The 18,276-nt window shown below is 41.6% G+C and overlaps 1 protein-coding gene across 8 annotated transcripts in view; it reads left to right on the top strand.

Moving 5' to 3' along the window:
* The window catches only part of grin2bb (glutamate receptor, ionotropic, N-methyl D-aspartate 2B, genome duplicate b), a 116,106-nt gene that overhangs the window by 86,852 nt on the left and 10,978 nt on the right, over window positions 1–18,276 (top strand). For all 8 annotated transcript variants that reach the window (XM_022190651.2, XM_022190648.2, XM_051945143.1 and 5 more), the window contains 9 exons: window positions 286–400; window positions 1,024–1,229; window positions 3,396–3,567; window positions 5,686–5,839; window positions 7,146–7,271; window positions 8,949–9,178; window positions 10,269–10,429; window positions 11,880–12,067; window positions 17,797–18,035. In XM_022190651.2, the coding sequence (XP_022046343.1) occupies window positions 286–400; window positions 1,024–1,229; window positions 3,396–3,567; window positions 5,686–5,839; window positions 7,146–7,271; window positions 8,949–9,178; window positions 10,269–10,429; window positions 11,880–12,067; window positions 17,797–18,035 (1,591 nt within the window). The remainder of the gene's footprint in view (window positions 1–285; window positions 401–1,023; window positions 1,230–3,395; window positions 3,568–5,685; window positions 5,840–7,145; window positions 7,272–8,948; window positions 9,179–10,268; window positions 10,430–11,879; window positions 12,068–17,796; window positions 18,036–18,276) is intronic.

Here is an 18,276-nt window from a genome sequence, read left to right on the forward strand (position 1 = left end):
GGACTTTATATTGCAGTGAAAAAATGATCCCACGCTGAATAATATTGTGACAGGAGCAAGGGATGCCCAGAAACTGCCTGCATGTTCCACGAGTGTGTCTAAAATCTACAATATGTCCTCTTTATCTTGCTGTCAGTAGCTGAGAAGTGTATCCGTTTCATGACAATGTTAAATTTGGTGAGTGTGGTTTAAAAAGTGCCCAAAGTTGAATTTGTGAACATTTTGTTTCCAGACCTACAGACAGATTTTGATGTGTTTAACTCAGAGTTGAATTCTCATTTTCAGGTACCTCATGAACGTGACATTTGAAGGTCGAAACCTGTCATTTAGTGATGAAGGCCATCAGATGTTCCCTAAGCTGGTCATCATTCTGCTGGACAAAGACAGACAATGGGACAGGGTAAATATCTTCTTCTTCTTCTTCCTATTCTTCCTACTCTTCTTCTTCTTCTTCTTCCTCCTCCTCTTCGTCTTCTTCTCCCTCTTCCTCCTCTTCTTCTACATACTGGACCCTACATTCTAAATGTCATTCAACCTATCGGCAAACTCATCCACACCTACTTATGTCATTTGCACGTTCTCATTTGCACATTTCTGTATCACTCTTGTATATTTTGTTGATTTCTCTTGCTATATCATATTTTATATATTTTTATCTGATTTTATTTTGCTGTACCTTCACTTTATAACTTAGTATTCTGTATTGTTGTGTTGTTTATCCCTTTATTGAATATCCATGCTGCAGTAACAACTTAACTTCCCTCCGGGGATTAATTTGCGTCATCTAAGTCTAAGTTCTTCTTCTCCTCATCATCTTCTTTCTCTTCATCTTCTTCTTCTTCTTTTCTTTGCTGCTTCTTCTTCTTCTTATCCAAGCCCTTACTTCTTCCCCAGGTCGTATTTTTTTTGCCTTCTGTGATGTGTCTGTCACTGTTTTTTCAAGTTCACAGTGTCTCCGTGACACTTAAAGTACCTGTTACAGTAGCCTGTGCATCACAGCACTCCTCCCACTCGCTCATGCAGGTTGGCAAGTGGGAGAGAGGCTCTTTGACGATGAGGTACCATGTGTGGCCTCGATTCGAGCTGTATTCGGCGGCGGAGGAGCGGGAGGACCACCTGTCCATCGTGACTCTGGAGGAGGCGCCGTTTGTCATTGTGGAGGACGTGGACCCGCTCAGTGGTACCTGCATGAGGAACACTGTGCCGTGCCGCAAACAGCTCAAACTCACGTAAGAATTTAGATTGAAAATTTGTCTGCATCTGTGTAGGCTGCAAAATGGATCATTTTAGACTCTGCTGTTCTGTGAATTCTTTATTTGTCAAACCAAAAAGCAACAGCCGCATCTGTATTTACCAGAATATATGATTGCAAATGAAGGAAAAAAGCTGAATCCCTGCTATAATGCAACACCCACATCAAATACTGCTTACAGCCTTGAATTATTTTACATTTCCCTTGATTTTTTTTCTTTTTTTTGTGTGCGTCTCTGTATTCATTATTATTTTCAGTCGCTGCAGCATTCTGTTATGTTATATTTTTTCACTATTGAGTCTCTTAGTGTCCTGTGATTACCTTGACTTGTTTCACTTCCGCTAACTAGATCATTGTCTCGGTCTCTGTCCCTGTTTTTCCTCCCTCCTCTGCCTCTTCACCCTGACCCTCTTGCTATCCAGCTCTCCTTGGAGTGCGATAATGAATTTTCCTCATTGGCCTCCTTTTCTATCACTGCCCTACCTGAAATCTCCCGAGGCTGTCCTACATCTTCCAGCTTCAGTGCTTTTATTGACAGATCTTTCACCCTGTTCTTTCTCCTACCCCTTCCCTCTGCTCGCTCGTTCCCTCACAGCCTCACGTACAAGATTTCAGGGATAGGCGACAATATGCCACACACGATATGCAGAATTTTCTTTTCAGCCAAAAATACTCCAAGAAAACCGATGCACAAAGCTGTGTGGAGTCGTCTTTGTTTGCACAAAAGCAGAAAGATGTGGGCCCGGCCTTAGTGCCACATGAATAAACAGCTGTGTTCACTTTATTCCATGTTACGCTGCACATTTTATGTCAGCAATCATGAAGGCTGTTCACTTGCAGGAACTGAATTCATAAGCCCGCAGTTGGGATAAATAGAGGTTGACATACCCTTGTGTGAATACAAATCACTCAAACAAACACATTCGTCCTTGGTCTGGCACTGGCAACATCCGCTCACTCTGCCAAAGCTGTCATTGTGTTGTTACGCACAGCTGTTACGCACCTGTATCTGCTGCGAGCCAAAACAGCCCATTGACTGATGACGCACAGTTTGGTTAAATGTTTGTTTCGGTGTGTGTTATTCTTAGTTCCCACATTACTGTATGATTTGGATGACAGTGCATAGACCTGTTTACTTGTGCCCGAATAAAACCAAGCTCTGAGAGATGGGAATGTTAATGAGCACTCTGCAGCACCACTGTTACTGTTTAGAGCTCCTGTGTGAGAAATAATGATTTGCGGAAAAAAGTGTGACTAACAAAAGTCATCTAAATTACAGCATTGTTTTTATGCTACATACAGTATGTCATTACCTCCGCCAAGGAGGTTATGTGACACCTGGCGTTTGTGTGTCTGTCTGTCTGTTAGCAAGATAACTCAAAAACGCCTGGGCAGATCCAGATGAATTTTTGAGGGGATGTAGACTATGGTAAGAGTAAGAGCTGATTTAATTTTGGTGGCAATCCGGAAAGGATCCTGGATTCTGGATCACTTTGAATTTTTTAGTATGTGGTCCAAAATATGACAAAAACATCATAGGTTAGTATGTCGTCCAACAAATTGGAGCAAGGTGTCCAGATAGCTCAACTGGTTAAGAAGGTGATTCGTAAACAGAACTGTGTCAGAGACGCAGGTTTGATTCCAGCTCATGATCCTTTACTGCATGGGTTTCCTTTTTTCCTCTCTATCCTTGGCGGAGGTCTGCACTCTCTGAGTGTTTTTCTAGTTTTTTATGTGAAAAGTGGGGCATGTGTTCTGTGTGTGTAATGGCTGCATGTTATCTTCACTATTGATTTGGCTCCTGATTTATCACTCAGTCTGACAAAAGCTCATAAAATGGTGAAATTGTAATTTCTCAGAGCACAAGCTGGGTCTTTTCTCTGACACCAGCACATTCAGGCATTTGTTAAAACCTGACTGAAAGTTGCCCATTAAACGGCATTTCTACATACAACCTGAAACAATTTAACTGAGCATCACCTGTTGTCTCTTTTCTAAACATGTGCGGATTAGAACCTGCTGATGTTCTGTCTTTTATGAAACTGCTAGTTTTATGTATTTAACGTTGATCTCAGACTACTAAAAATTCTTCTCCTGTTCTCTCATCTCTTACTTCTTTCTTCCACCTCCTGCCACCTACCAGCAACCAAACGGGTGATTCAGGGATTTACATCAAGCGCTGCTGCAAAGGTTTCTGTATCGACATCTTGAAGAAGATCGCCAAGACGGTCAAATTCACATACGACCTGTACCTGGTCACCAACGGCAAACATGGCAAAAAAGTTAACGGGACGTGGAACGGTATGGTTGGAGAGGTGAGGGCGTTTTCTCCTTCTCTGTGATAAATGACTGGTGCTAATGCTGCTGCACTAATCTGCAGTGGTCAGATGGTTCTTTTCTTGCCTACAGTACAATGTTCAGAGTCGAGGATGTTGCTCATCCCAGCGTCAGAAAGAAGCATGAGCGTTGCATCGTCTGTAAAGCAGCTTGAAAACACCCACAATGACAGTTTGGTCGATTTCATAGAGACCTGCTGGCACATCAGCTAATTGTGGATTTCACAGCTGGCAGAATGCTGGAGACTTCGCCACACAACTGTTATTGAACCGTCGGAGTGGCACAATAAGGCAGTGTGCTCTAAATAATATGGTATCTTTTTGCATTTTTCTGACTTCCATTAGAGGTTGTATAGTGCCTCAGTGGATTCACTGTAACTGCAGGTTCTGTTTGCTCGTTTAGCTCATCGTTGTGGGTGATGTGTTGCTCGTGGCATGCAGCTCTCCTATCATCTGTCATTAGTATTCATTCAGCATTCCTCCCTTAAGACACGCAACGCTATTACAAATGATATAGCGAAAACAAAAGGTCCACACTTGTATATTCATTATTCATTTAACCTTAAATTTACAGCGCATATCTCATTCACACATACATCAGTGGCGGCAGAATTTCTCGCCTGCCTTCGGGAGCAACTGAGGTTTCAGTGTTTTGCCTCCCACATGAGCCACGGCCGCCTCCTGATCTTAAAAAAAAAAGAAGCTCCCTCAAGTCGCAGGGATCACATTTAACATCTGCTAATTTGCAGCATGAGATGAGCTGTGATTCCAGGTAAATCTGTTGAATGCCATCTGATGGAAGTCATGAGAAAATTTGCAACACTCAAATTTGTCAGTTTTCTGGAAGAAACTGATTTGAAAATTCTCCCTCTGGGACAATGCCAGCATATGTACTGTATCTACACAGTCATGAATGCACCGGATGAGGGTTCATATGTTTCAGATTTTGTCAGTTTAATGTTTAATTATTCAACATATGCATACTTGGGTTTTTTTTTTTTTCGTTTTCTTTTCCTTTGCTCATCACTTTTGCGTCTTGTGTGTGCCCCAGAGTGTTACGGATAAGACGTTAGCGAACCACTTTACGTTATGAATACGAATATAAAACAGCCAGCAAATGTTGCAGTGCTCCTAGGAATTTATTTTTATGATGGTGCAAATTATCCTGTCTGAAAGTCTCTCTTTCTGTTAGTTTGTCACTGTCTCTGCCATCGAGCACTTGTTCCCCACAACCTGGCCTGAGGGGAAGCTGTGATCAGCTCCACAAAACCTCAGGAGACCACAATGAGGCTCCTAATCAGAGACAGAGAAAAGAAAACGACAGAGAGAAAGAAAGAGCGATTGGAATAGAGAAGGAAAGAAGAAGAAATCAGCCTCCAGGAAAGACCCACCTCTCTCCTGCATACAGCGCACATAAGAAAATCAGCACAATGCAGCCTTCATAAAGCAATGTGATGTCCAGCTTAATTGATTGTGAGAAGTGGCTTTAACATGTTGACAACACAGACTGGTGAATATGTGCAGCTTTATCTAAAATTAAGTCCACTTAGTATACATTGTCGGGTAAAACTCAATGAATACATTGGCATGAAGCAATACTATGCAAATGTGCAGCTCAGGCATGCGTGAGTCATTAGTCCACATCCTTAAATGCCTAAGCAAGCAGCTAATGATTTAATTTGAATGGGGGAAAACAGGATAACGGTGCAGAAAACAGAATGAGAGAACAAGCCTCCACGAAGAAGTGTGACAAACAGAAAAAAAATAACCCCACAATGCTTAGGATTCCTGCTCACTCTGGCATACATGTTATTATTAACTTAGTCCTTTGTGCTCCTTTTTAATCATGGCCCAAGGCTCCAGAAACTAAATATACCTGAACACACTTCAAGTCAAGCACCGACCCACTGTAGACATGGTTGCCTTTTTCTCCACTCTGCAGGACGGTGGATGGTTTAAAAACCAGCAGCACTGAATTACTTTTGTCATTACGTCTCGTTCGCCAAACTGTTTTTCGCCACAGACCTGCTCGGATTCAGCACTGAGCCTCCATGTTTCCCCCCTGTCTCTGTCTGCCTGTCTGTGCTTGACCCTCAGGTGGTGTTGAAGAATGCCCACATGGCAGTGGGTTCACTCACCATCAACGAGGAGAGGTCGGAGGTCATCGACTTCTCCGTGCCGTTCATCGAGACGGGCATCAGTGTCATGGTCTCCCGTAGCAACGGAACCGTCTCCCCCTCCGCCTTTCTAGGTGAGAAAAGTAGCACCTGGTGTTTCTGGCAGATGCACAACACAATCGAGGGCACTTGGATGCAGAAACATCACATAAATAATACACAGCATCAGACAGAGACACAATGGGTTTTCCACAAAGCAAGTTCATACTCTTTCTCTACTGAACAATGTGTTCTGGCAGCCGAAAAAATGACAAGTTTAGTTGAAAAATAATTTCAAATCACTTTTGAAAATCACTGCAAACAGCAATGAAAGGGCTACACAATGAAATGCAGCTGTTGAATCCTTTACTGTGCAAACAGCATCTGACAAACAACTGCAAGGTCCCTTTTTCAGCTATTCTGGACCTTTTAAAGAGCTTTAAAGTTCTTGAGGTTTTTTTTTTGTTGTTCCACAAGCCACTGGCCACCTGATTTAGTGTTGAACGTGGAGGCAGTAATTTGAATCACATCATCAGGATACAATAAAGTTTTTTTAATGAGAAGTTCTGTGGTCCCTATAATATTCAACATCCCAAAAATGACTAAAACTACCATTGTTTGCTTTTTGTGTACGTACTTTTTTGTAACAGATGCACTGAGCATTACATGCTTTCCAGTATTTTAGCAGTCACACTTTTAATGTGAAGCTGTGGAAATATAATTGTTGGATTTGTATTAGCAGTAACTTAATGCAGCTCTGGTACACAGTTGCAGAGAGGCTGGTTTAAATTAGAACAAACTGCAACATGTTACATGCAGCCTTGCTTCCTGTGAATCCTGTGCTCATGGCAATTTTAAAACAACTTTAATAAGGCGGTGTCGGGCTCAGGTAGTCAAAACTTGTCTATTGAGAGACAGTTACAGAAATGAATGACAGTGAATGGCTGTTGTTTAAAGTTGCTCAGAAAATGACAGTTCAAACACATACAGGTGGTAAGTGCAAAAATGGAACTTACAAATGAAGTTTCAGTCAAATGCTCCGGAAAAGCCGTCAAGTCGACCTTGTGGGGAGACAGTTGTGCCAGCTGCGTCACTTTCGTGTTGGCTAGACTATGCTGTAGGTGACAACTGCAAAACAAAGTACAAAGCGACTAGGAAGTGTGCTCATTTAAATGAGTTCATCTGTCCATTCACACCTGCCCACCTTCCTCTCAGTTATCCTCCTGAGAAGAGCTTGTCCAGTATCTCGAGTCTGAATACTAAATGATGATGTTGATACTAAGGGATGATCTGACAGTTTGTCTCGTTTGGATAGTTGGCCTTCCTCACTCTGCCTCCCCCTTTTTTTCCTCTGTACCCCAATGCACACTCTCCTCTCCTTCCCCCTCCTCTCTGTTTTAGAGCCCTTCAGTGCTGACGTCTGGGTGATGATGTTTGTGATGCTGCTGATCGTGTCGGCTGTGGCTGTGTTTGTGTTTGAGTACTTCAGCCCGGTGGGTTACAATCGCTGTCTGGCAGATGGACGAGGTGAGTGGACACACACACTCACACACATGCACGCTGTTGCTGCAAAAAAGGTGACAATGATGTGCATTTTCAGTCACTGTGTTTTGCTACCTTGAGTGCACCATTCAGATGGAGCCTCCAAGGTGCTAAATTACTTTGACAATCCCGTCTGAATGAGTGCAGACGAAGCGCCAGGACTTTCTGCTTGATGTCTTTGAGTGCATCTACAGTCACCTGAGCTCTTTTTCTAATAAAAAGGATCATTGACAAGAACCACATTGGTGATCTTAAGTATTCTTAGCATCACTGTGTGAACAAAGACCCCTCTGTTCTGTTTTTTGTTGTGCCATTCTCATATATTACACCACCACATCTGGGGTTGTAAAACAAATGATTGAACTTAAGCAGATCTATTGCCATACATTGAAAAGGATGTGTCATATTTATCAGCGTCTGACTGTATGGAACAACACTATCCTGCTGCATCAAGTGCAGTTCCAGCAGGCCGTTCAAATCAATTTGCCCATCAAAATCAATGGTTCAGATTCAATCTATTTTTTTCTCTCTAGCTTTTATACACTCAGCTCAGTTTGACTCAGAGTATTGCATTAGGCAGCCACTCAAGATAAAATCAGAGAATCTCATATTGCTTCGTGCAGCCTTTTTATCTTGGACTAGAGGGGATGAAACGGTCTGGAGTCGTGTTTCCGACAGTACAGTTTTCTGCATGCCTTATAGTGCAGCAACAGTTTAGAGGTTGTATGGTTTAATCGCTTGGTTATGTAAGGCTGTTGTCGTATAGTGCTGCTCCAGCTGTAGCATAATTGTAGCCTGCTGTGTGCCCATCTCCCACTCTCCCCCCTTTTTCCTCTTACTCGTCAGCTCTGATGCCATTGAGCTGCAGTAGGCAGTGTTTCCATCGTGATACCTTGTCATACTGCGAGAGAGGAATGTTAGGCAGAGTTAGTCAGTCGTGGCTAGAAGAGTGGATGTGAACTACACGGCACATCCTGAGACCAAATGAAAGGATGGGAATATATATATTTTTGTATGCAGATAAAATCAGAGTCTGAATCAGAAATACTTCATTGATCCCCGAGGAGAAATTTCTTATGTTACAGTTGCTCCCATTCCAAGTCAGAAATAAGTACAAAATATGAACTAAAAATTTTAACATAAATAGAAAAATGTCCCCTAAATAGAAACATAATTAGAATCAGTATAAGCATAGACTTAAAATATGCTCTTCCTAAGAAAATAAAGTGCAATACACAGTGTAGTAAGTGGTGTTATCACATGCATATACATATAGTATTTCTATTTTATATTTAGCCTCCTATCTCCTTGAACCAGACCAAATACCAGACTTGGGCAGATGCCCCGCGCTCCTTCGCCGCCCCCAACATCTGGAACTTGCTTCCCAAAACAAATTCCTGCCAATCCTCCTATCTCTCCATATTCAAGAAAACAATAAAGACACATCTTTTCAACACTGGCTACAACTCACAATCTCTTTTTCTGTATGTTCCTTTCTCCAATTATTTAATTTTTGCATTCTTGCCTGCTTTGTAAAGCTTGTTTGAAGTGTCTTGAAAAGCACTATGTAAGCGTCACATATTAGATGAAGGAAAGTAGTAATTATCGTTCCTTCCTTCCTTTAAATACTCCCCTACTCCCGTCCCCTCCTGTCCCTCCCAGAGCCCGGCGGTCCCTCCTTCACCATCGGTAAGGCCGTCTGGCTACTTTGGGGTCTGGTGTTCAACAACTCCGTCCCTGTGCAGAATCCCAAAGGTACCACCAGTAAGATCATGGTGTCAGTGTGGGCCTTCTTTGCTGTCATCTTCCTGGCCTCCTACACTGCCAACCTGGCTGCCTTCATGATCCAGGAGGAGTATGTCGACCAGGTGTCGGGGCTGTCAGACAAAAAGGTGTGAACTCGAGGCAGTGTGATGGATTGTGGGGTGGAGGAGCAGGTGTGTGAAAGTACGTGCGAGCAAGACAGTTTGTGATTTAGGGCTGCGTCTTGAATCTGTTATTTTAAGTCTTTTCTTTTCATTTTTATTTTATTTATTTATTCCTCATAAGGTAGGTTAGTGCAGGAAAGTTTTGGTGGGTTATACCTATAAAACATTCAGAACTTTGAGCTATTTTGAACTCTCTGCTCATTTGCTGACTACTTTTCATGCACTCTGACACACAACTTGATTTTCATGGCAGTGACAGTTTTCTCTGCAGTCTGCTTCTTTTAGCTAATAGTAGTGTACTAAAATCTGCTTCATGTCAATTTGTAACACTAATGGTGTGTTTATTTTTGTCCTAAATTCAAATATTTGAACATACTTTCCATCAGATCTTCAATGAAATGGCCATCACAAGGTTTTTGAGCCTGGTTGATGCTTTTTAAATTGCTTGTCTTGTTTTGCCAATCCATCCAACATCTATTGTTTCCTTATTGGCAAAACTGTGTCTTAAGAAAAGCAGCAAATACTTACATTTGAAAAGCTGCAGCACTGAACAGTTATTTTTTTGACTAGCGTGTGTTTTTGAGATCCGGACCTATGAATAAACTCGACCAGTCAAGTGGTTTAGAACTGAAACAATAAGTCGATTATCCATTTAGCTGAAAAACAAAGAATTAATCAGTTACTAAAAGTAAAAGTAACCAATTTAAAGTAGTGTAGCTTCTATTCTTTGTATGTTTTCATTTTTCTTATCTGTAGACTCAATAACTTGGACTTGGACCATCGTTGGTCAAATGTCATGTGTGTTTTTCAGACATTTCACGGACCAGCCCACAGTACATGTTTGTCTAAATGTGTCCTGAGATCCTCCCACGACTCCTCAGCACAGTTCTGAGCCGTGTGTCAATGCAGAGCTTCTTCTTAAAGCATAGTCCTGTGCTCCTACTTAACAGTGCATTAAAGGCTGTTTGATGTGGCTCAGTGCCTTTTCCATGCTAATGAGCGCTCCTCTGTCATTTTCTCTGTGTGTTTTCTTTTCCCGAATACCCCCACACAGTTCCAGAAGCCGAACGAATTCTCGCCGCCCTTCCGGTTCGGCACGGTGCCCAATGGGAGCACAGAGCGCAACATCCGCAACAACTACCGGGACATGCATGCCTACATGACCAGCTTCCACCAGAAGAATGTAGATGAGGCCTTGTACAGTCTGAAGACTGGGTGAGAAGGAGGAGGAGAGGAGATAGAGGGGAGGATGGAGAGACAGATGGGGGGATGTGAGGAAAAGAGGGGAGTTGAAAGGGTTTTCAGCAGGGAGGAAAGAGGCAGTGTTTTGGAGCTGTGAGGTCCTGCACTGATGCAACACAGAGAAAAGATGATGAAGGAATAAGGAGAGGGAGACAGAGGAAGAGGGGGCATTCTGGGCGATGTGGGTGGGCAGCCAGTGGAGCTGCATATCTGCCTGCCACTGGCACCCAGAATAGCAGCGTAGCCTGTGGTTGCTCTGAAAGCTAGCTAAAATCTGGCTCTCCTCGTCACACTTTCTCGCTCCCTGTCTTCGAACATTTTCGTCAACCGCTGCGGAAGAAATACGAATGCAAAGCAATGATGTACTTCTGGTGCTCGCTGAGAATCGAATGACCGCAGCGGCCTGCAGAGCCCGGGGGCACCTTTGATGGTAGTTTGTCACCAAGCTGGAGACTGTCATATCAATTTATCTATCAACTCACTCAGGGTTAATATGGATAGAAGACAATACAGGGCTGCCCATGGGGTTGCTCAGTTGTCATGGAGAGGTTCAGGTTTTAACTTCAGGACTTAGATCCACACGCTAAACTATCTCCATGACAATTGTGCAACTTAAAATAGAAGAAACTCAGAATAGACTCAGATGAAACTGAATATTCTTCTCTACCTGGTTTATTGTGCCTAAAGTGAGGTATCTCTGTGCTATAATGGCATCCTTTGAACTTCTTACAATGTAGACAAAATAATAAAGCATTCATTGTATGCACAGTACCTTTGTTACTGTCACTTCACCTCATAAACACATTATTTTTGAAAAATTTCCTTGCACATTTCTTCGAAAGAACTTTGTAATTTGCCATTAATTATAGCTAAAACAGAGCGCTTCCAATTAATTAATTCCAATTAAATGCTAAGCTGGCGTATCGTAGAGTGTTTAGTCAGTGCACAGCGGGTCAGCTTAGCATGCAAAAATGTGCAGAGGCAAGCACATAATTGAACACAACTGGAGAATACCATTTCCAATAATAAATGGGTAATGACTTAATATTTAATTTGGTTTGAATGGAGTGGTTCTCACAGAACAGTGGATGAATTTAAAAGTTATTGCAACTGCCTTAACTAACAAAAATTATCTTTGTCAAAATTTTTTCTCTGTAATTAGCACCAAATTGCACTATTTCTTATTCCTGGAAAACATCCAAGAAATTACAAAGAAATCCAGAGTTGTCTTCCACGTCTTTGTAATATCTGAAGTTGGGCAACGCTGCATGTCAGTGATGACAGTAATTACAGCAATTCATTGTCATAAACTGATTTTGGACAATATGCTGCCACTAAGCAGCATCATTTGTGGTACAAGTGACTCAATAACTTGATTTAAAGATGTTCTTCTCACGCACTTTCCCTCCATCATGCTCCACAGCAAACTGGATGCCTTCATCTACGACGCCGCCGTGCTGAACTACATGGCCGGCAGAGATGAGGGCTGTAAGCTGGTCACCATCGGGAGTGGCAAAGTGTTCGCCTCCACTGGTTACGGCATTGCCATCCAGAAAGACTCTGGCTGGAAACGAGCTGTGGATCTGGCCATCCTCATGCTGTTTGGAGATGGTGAGGCCTGGAATCCTGTTAATACTTGAACAAAGAAGCATCATGAATGTGCTTTTGCCTGAACAACAAAGCATTTTAAATCAGTAATGATGGCATTTCCATTCTGATGTGGTAATTATATAACTCATTACGGCCTTAATGAGTTAGATAAGTGTTGTTTAAATTGAGTATCATATTACTTTTTGAGATGATAATATGTCACATTTGTATTTTCATAACCTCACAGGGCTTAAACATTATACAGGCATCAGAAGACGTGCTATTTGTAAGAACCTGTTGCTCCAGTTTTAATTTATACAATAGTTATTCAACAATCTTTCAAAAATGAAGTCATACTCTCGTCAGAGTCGTGAAATTGGAGTGACTGCAAAGTAGCTGCGACTCAGAATGTGTCTGGTGCCTGTTATGGTGACAACAACCCAAGAACCTGCTGGTAGAAACCGGTAGCTGACGAGGCTGTCGAGCTGCAGGACGAGGCCTCCTGAGCCAGGTTGGCACAGTGCAGTCAGTCATCAACAGTGAGGTAGCAGCAGGCCTGAAAAGGCTGCAGCTGCTGTAGTTGTGGAAGTGAAAACCTGAATGTAGGAAGAGTTTGTTTATTTGGTAGCTCAGGAGGTTCTGGCTGCAGTGTGTGAAGCAAGAGACGGGAAATATTGACCTTAACTGAAAATAGGTAGAAGGAACACTGTGGACGAAATGAGACCTGAAATACTGAGACCTCTGGATATTGTCGGACTGGTGTGATTGACATATTTCTCCAGTGTTGCAGAGATTTCAGGAAAAGGGTTCATGGACTGGTAGACTAGTGAGGTGGAGAAAGAGATTCAGAAGGAAAACCTTAAATGTATTTTCACTTGTTCAGACTAGTCCAGCCTGTGCTCCAGCATCTCAACAGGAAATCATTTGCATTCGTCAATTACTGGATTAGAGTGTTACACATGTTTGCAGTCTCTGTCATTTTTATTTATCAATGGTCCCCACTTTACTGCACCAGGTTGACAGAAAACTCTGTTTAGACTAACGTTCAAGATGTTCTTTCAGGTAGCTACAGATCCATCTCAGAAGAAACACATAAAAGCTCAGCCTATAGTTTTGAAAAGTGCATACATTTTTTTTGTTTACATTGACATTTATTATTCACATTTACCTCCTCCAATGGCTGCTCAGTGATGTGGAGGGAGAGCTGCTGTGAGTGCTCATAATTAGTACATTTGTCTCTAAATGACTGTAAAATGATTAGCAGCAGATTATACGGTGTGTTGGCACTATAACTCCAGGCCATACCGAGTGAATATTTCTGTAAGGAGGGGGTTGAACCCTGTGTCCATTTGGTGCACAACAGCTAGAAAACAACAGAGGTGAGATCGAAACACTGTTTCCATCACAGTATTATACTCTCAGTTTACAGGTCAGGTTTTGTTTTGAGCCCCAGCTGCTGTTGTGTATTTAGGGGAATGACCCAAAAAAAAAAAGAGAGAAGCCAACAGGGTGTCTGGTGTCACTTAAAGAGAATGACGAGTGCTGTGATCCATGATGGCTTCTGCATCGAGCTGCTGCCTCTTTATGATGAGAGGATTGAACTGCTGATTTGGATCGAGCTCATGCTGAAGATGCAAACTTTGCACTTCTTTTGGAATAAGGTCTAAAAGCATGTCTATTATGACAGATTACTTCAATATTGTTTTAAATTTACTAAAATGGCACTACGTGGTCAGGCTCATTTATTTACTTTATATGCTGTAAACTGACACATGCAGTCTCCCTGTGTTATTGATCAGCTGCATGTCTCTGTGTTCGTTCTTACTGCCTGCTTCAGTCAGAATGCTCTCGTAAAAGAGTTCCCTAATGGCAATGACACTTTTCTTTGTTAAATAAAACTTTAATCATGATTTAAAAATCATTCATTCCTCTAAACTCGATGCAACTTGGGGTTTATTTATGCTCACTGTGAACTCATCTTTCTCTGTAATATAAAGTCCTGCACCTCAACACAAATATGGTTACAAATAGAGAGGACTCAGATATTTCTTTTGTTAATCAGCTTCAGCGCTGAGAAGTGTAGAATTTTTATTAATGTATTTATTTATTTTAGAGAACCTGGTTACTGCAGTTTATTTTTGACAAGTAGAATAAAGTGTTTGTGATAAAGTGTCACAACTCTAAGCTTACATTTAGTGAAGTATATCAATGGAATGACATGGATTCGATAATTTGTACAAAGACTGTAGAAAACCTAAAAATCTGACAATTCCTTCTGTTTCTTTCTGTTTCTGTTGAAGTGGTCAATTTCTCCCATGCAGTTAAACAGATCTGTGTGTTTAGACACACCACAGCCACATACAGATTAAGTAATAAAGTGTCTTTTTTTATGACCAGAGCTGAATCTGCACACTTCACTAAAGTCATAAGTAAGAAGGTGAAGCAATTTACATATATTTATTGCTGGTTAATGAACTGTGGAATGTTGTTAGCTTTTACTAAAAAAAAGATAACATGCCTTTGAAAACCCCGCTGATTGGTTGTGGAGTTCAGAGGGTAAATATCAAAGGTTTCCTTAATGTTACACAGAGAAGCTTTAATTACAAGAGTTGAACTTTCTCTATAATCATTTGTTGAGCGACCAGTGAAAACGTCTCATCAACTGATGTCTTTCTTCCATGCATGAATGTTACAATTATATGTTCTCTTTATATAAATGATCTCAGATTGTAAAGTTAGCAAGGGAAAAGATGTTCCAAAATAACCAATGCAGTCTAATGAAACAGTAGTTCTGTAGTAAATCCTACCTTCATGAAGGTTATAAAGTTTAGTGTTTGTCCAAACTGTTGCGTTGATTCGACTATAAAGTGATTTTGGAGGCTGCACTCTGTGGTGCTGCTGACTTGTATTGAATTATAGGCAGAATTTATTACAAGGCGGTTATATTAGACTGCATTAGTTTAAATATGTGGCCCAAATAAACTCCCATCTGAGTGTACATTATTAACTGACAATTAACAAGTGAAGTAGGGCAAAAAGGAGAATTTTAGTCAGTGTATGAGTACACGCCATCAAGCATCATTTACAGTTGCTGTAATGCAGTTTATCTTACAGTTCTTCAGGTATGACTGCTTCTAAAGAAGGAACTGAGCTCTCTGTGAAACAAAGAATAAAAGAAACTGACCTTTAAATGTATCATCAGCCTTGGTTTTGGCAGCAGTTTCATATTTTGTATCTCTGGAAACACTATGTTTAAAAGAAACAGTTGTTCCTGATGCGAATCTTTGCCTTTGGAGAACAGAATACACCTACATTAGCTCTCCACCTCCAGAGATAGTATGTCCTTCATGCTGTTCACTACCTGCCAAATCATATACTGTACAGCACATCGACACGCACACACACGTATACACACACTCAGACAGTGGCCTTCGAGGTCCTATCACTTTCCATTCTGGCGCGCCTGATGGATAAAGAGGTCAGTACAGAGAGAACATTCACCTCGGATTAGATCTTTAGGAGGCAGATTGAGTCAGACCTCGACGTACGCTCTTGGATACCTCTTGAGTGATGTTCACTAAAGTGCCAGTTTGTGCACATATGTGTGTTTGCAAGACCTGTGTGTGTGTGTTCCTAAGCAGTGTGCACACTTCAGTGTGTGTTTTTCTCAAAGATCAGACATGTCTGCACGGATTTGCAAATGGCAGTAAAGTCTCATTGTTCTGTCAGCTGTGTACATGAGGCCAACACATCAGACATTTCCTCTCATTACTTTCACGTACACTGTTCGGCTGTCAACACACATACGTTAGTCCAGGTTAGGAGACCAGAATCATCGATGTTTGCTCTTATCTGTCGCATCCTGTTGGAGTCAAGATATGAGCATGATGGCATATATGCACAGGGAGAACATCAACATTGGCCTTACAACAGTAAAGTGAGAGTTGCTAACAAGGGAAAGATATTAGAATCTAATGAAGGGAGGAATAGAAAAAATTATTGTGATAATATAGATCTCAGTTTCATTGCAGATTCTGTGTATTGATCTGAGTCTTACTCATTCCTTTCAGTTTGGTTCGCAAAGATCTAAAATAAGCACATACAGATTTAATAGCAGTAAGCAATGATTATTGAAAGCTACACACTGTTGAAAAGAATCAATCATGAATGTCTGTCAGGTATTAAATACTCTGAGCCTGGGTTTAAAGGGAACTGATAAATTCCCATTTCTGGTTTGAAGATATTCAATGAGATATTTGGACTTGAATGGTGAAAATCTACTTTTCTTGTGGTTTGAGGTGTAAAATAGAGGCTGTTAACGTATAAAGATGTTTACCTCTGGCGCTCCTCAAAGCCCCCAACAACTAGTTAGCCTCCCAGCCTTACAAGTAAGTACGAATTCAACCTAGGCACTGTGCCACACGTAAAAAACCAGCATATGTGATCTGGAATTTATAGCTCTGGCTGTCAATCACAGCTGCAGGCAACATGTCCTTCCTGAAGGAGGTGGGGAACAGCAGCTCATTGGTTCTCAGAGCTAAACAGAACTTCTAAACAACCTTTAAAACCAGGCGTTATAAAGTCATGTTGAAATGAACCATCACTGAATGAACAGCACTGTCGGGATATGTGAGACCTTCTGGAAAGGGGCGCAATATGGGACCTTTAATCGAAAAATGTGTAAATCTTCAAATACCTGTTGGGCAGTCTTGTACCATTTTGATCATGCAGAAGTCTTTTATCTTTTCTTTTAAAATACACCTCAAAACCAAAGATTCAGTTTTGGCGGACAAGATTTTGACTTGTCATCCCATACTATGTGTGTTGGTGGGGTGGCTGGCAAAAGTTTGTTGGCTGTACATTTCTGTTTGTATCGGACTTAAATAAGGTATGACTGTGAATTTGAACTTTAGCTTTGCTGCTACTACCTGTGTACATGCTAAGCTACACTAATTGCCTCCTGGGTCCAAGTAAGTTGCTGATATGAGGGACAGTGTGATGTTAAAACTGCCAAGTGTAACTATATTTTTCCTAGAACAAAATGACTGCCCTCAAACTACGTTATCTTTCCCATTGCTCACATTGATACACATGTTTTAATCTCAGTAAAGACTTTCTTTTTGGTGCTCATCACTAAAAATGACTTACAACCAATCATCTTAAGAATGCCACATAAAATCTTGGTGAAAACTATTTAACAGCTGTATGACACAAACACACTCCTCTGCACAAACATCCTGACAAAAATTGGTGTTACGTAGGCATTGAGAAAATGCTGCATAGACTCCTTGATCTCACACAGACACACACACGAAAACAAGACCATTGGTGCAGATCAAACAAATCTCTCTGGACGTGTCCTCCCCCCTTAGCGTTCCTCCAGGGATGTGGAACTGAGGGAGACACATTTCAGGGCGGAAACACTTGTCACATGACCACACACACTTCCTCTCTGAGGACTGTCAAGTCTCAGCCGGCAGTTGTGTTTTTTCCCACAACAAGGAAGCCGTGCATAAGCAATCCTTAATGAGGATGGTCCTCCTGGGGGCGTTCAGTCAAAATAATGCAACATGACATTTGTTGCACGTACATTAGACCTGAGCTGTTTTTGGCATCAATGCCCATCTAAAAAATGTGCCCTCTTTTTGTTGCATCTGCATTTTCAAACACCTACAGGCAAACCCATCCAAGTGCACAGGTCACACCTGACCAGTACAAAGATACGGTAACCTGTGCTTATATGTCTCCAGGTGAGATGGAGGAGTTGGAGGCCCTGTGGCTGACAGGCATCTGCCACAATGAGAAGAACGAGGTGATGAGCAGCCAGCTGGACGTGGACAACATGGCGGGGGTCTTCTACATGCTCGGGGCTGCCATGGTTCTCTCACTCATCACCTTCATCTGCGAACATTTGTTCTACTGGCAACTGCGCTTCTGCTTCATGGGCGTGTGCTCTGGAAAGCCCGGGTTCACCTTCTCCATTAGCAGAGTGAGTGTGTTGATGTTTTATTTTAGGTCTGACCTTTGTCCTCCTGACAGAAAGATCACAGGAGTGGCTGTTTTCAAACCACTGGCTGTAGTTGAGGTGTATCGAGTTGGTCAGAAGGATACAATGAGTCACCCAACTTACCTGTGGCTTTTTTAGAGTTGTTAAAGAAAACAATACAATACAAACCATCCTGTGTTATACAAAAAATTACATCTAGCTTAATTCTACAAAAATTAAACAT

The sequence above is a fragment of the Acanthochromis polyacanthus genome, chromosome 3 (assembly GCF_021347895.1).
Source record: "Acanthochromis polyacanthus isolate Apoly-LR-REF ecotype Palm Island chromosome 3, KAUST_Apoly_ChrSc, whole genome shotgun sequence".
NCBI classification, from domain to species: domain Eukaryota; kingdom Metazoa; phylum Chordata; class Actinopteri; family Pomacentridae; genus Acanthochromis; species Acanthochromis polyacanthus.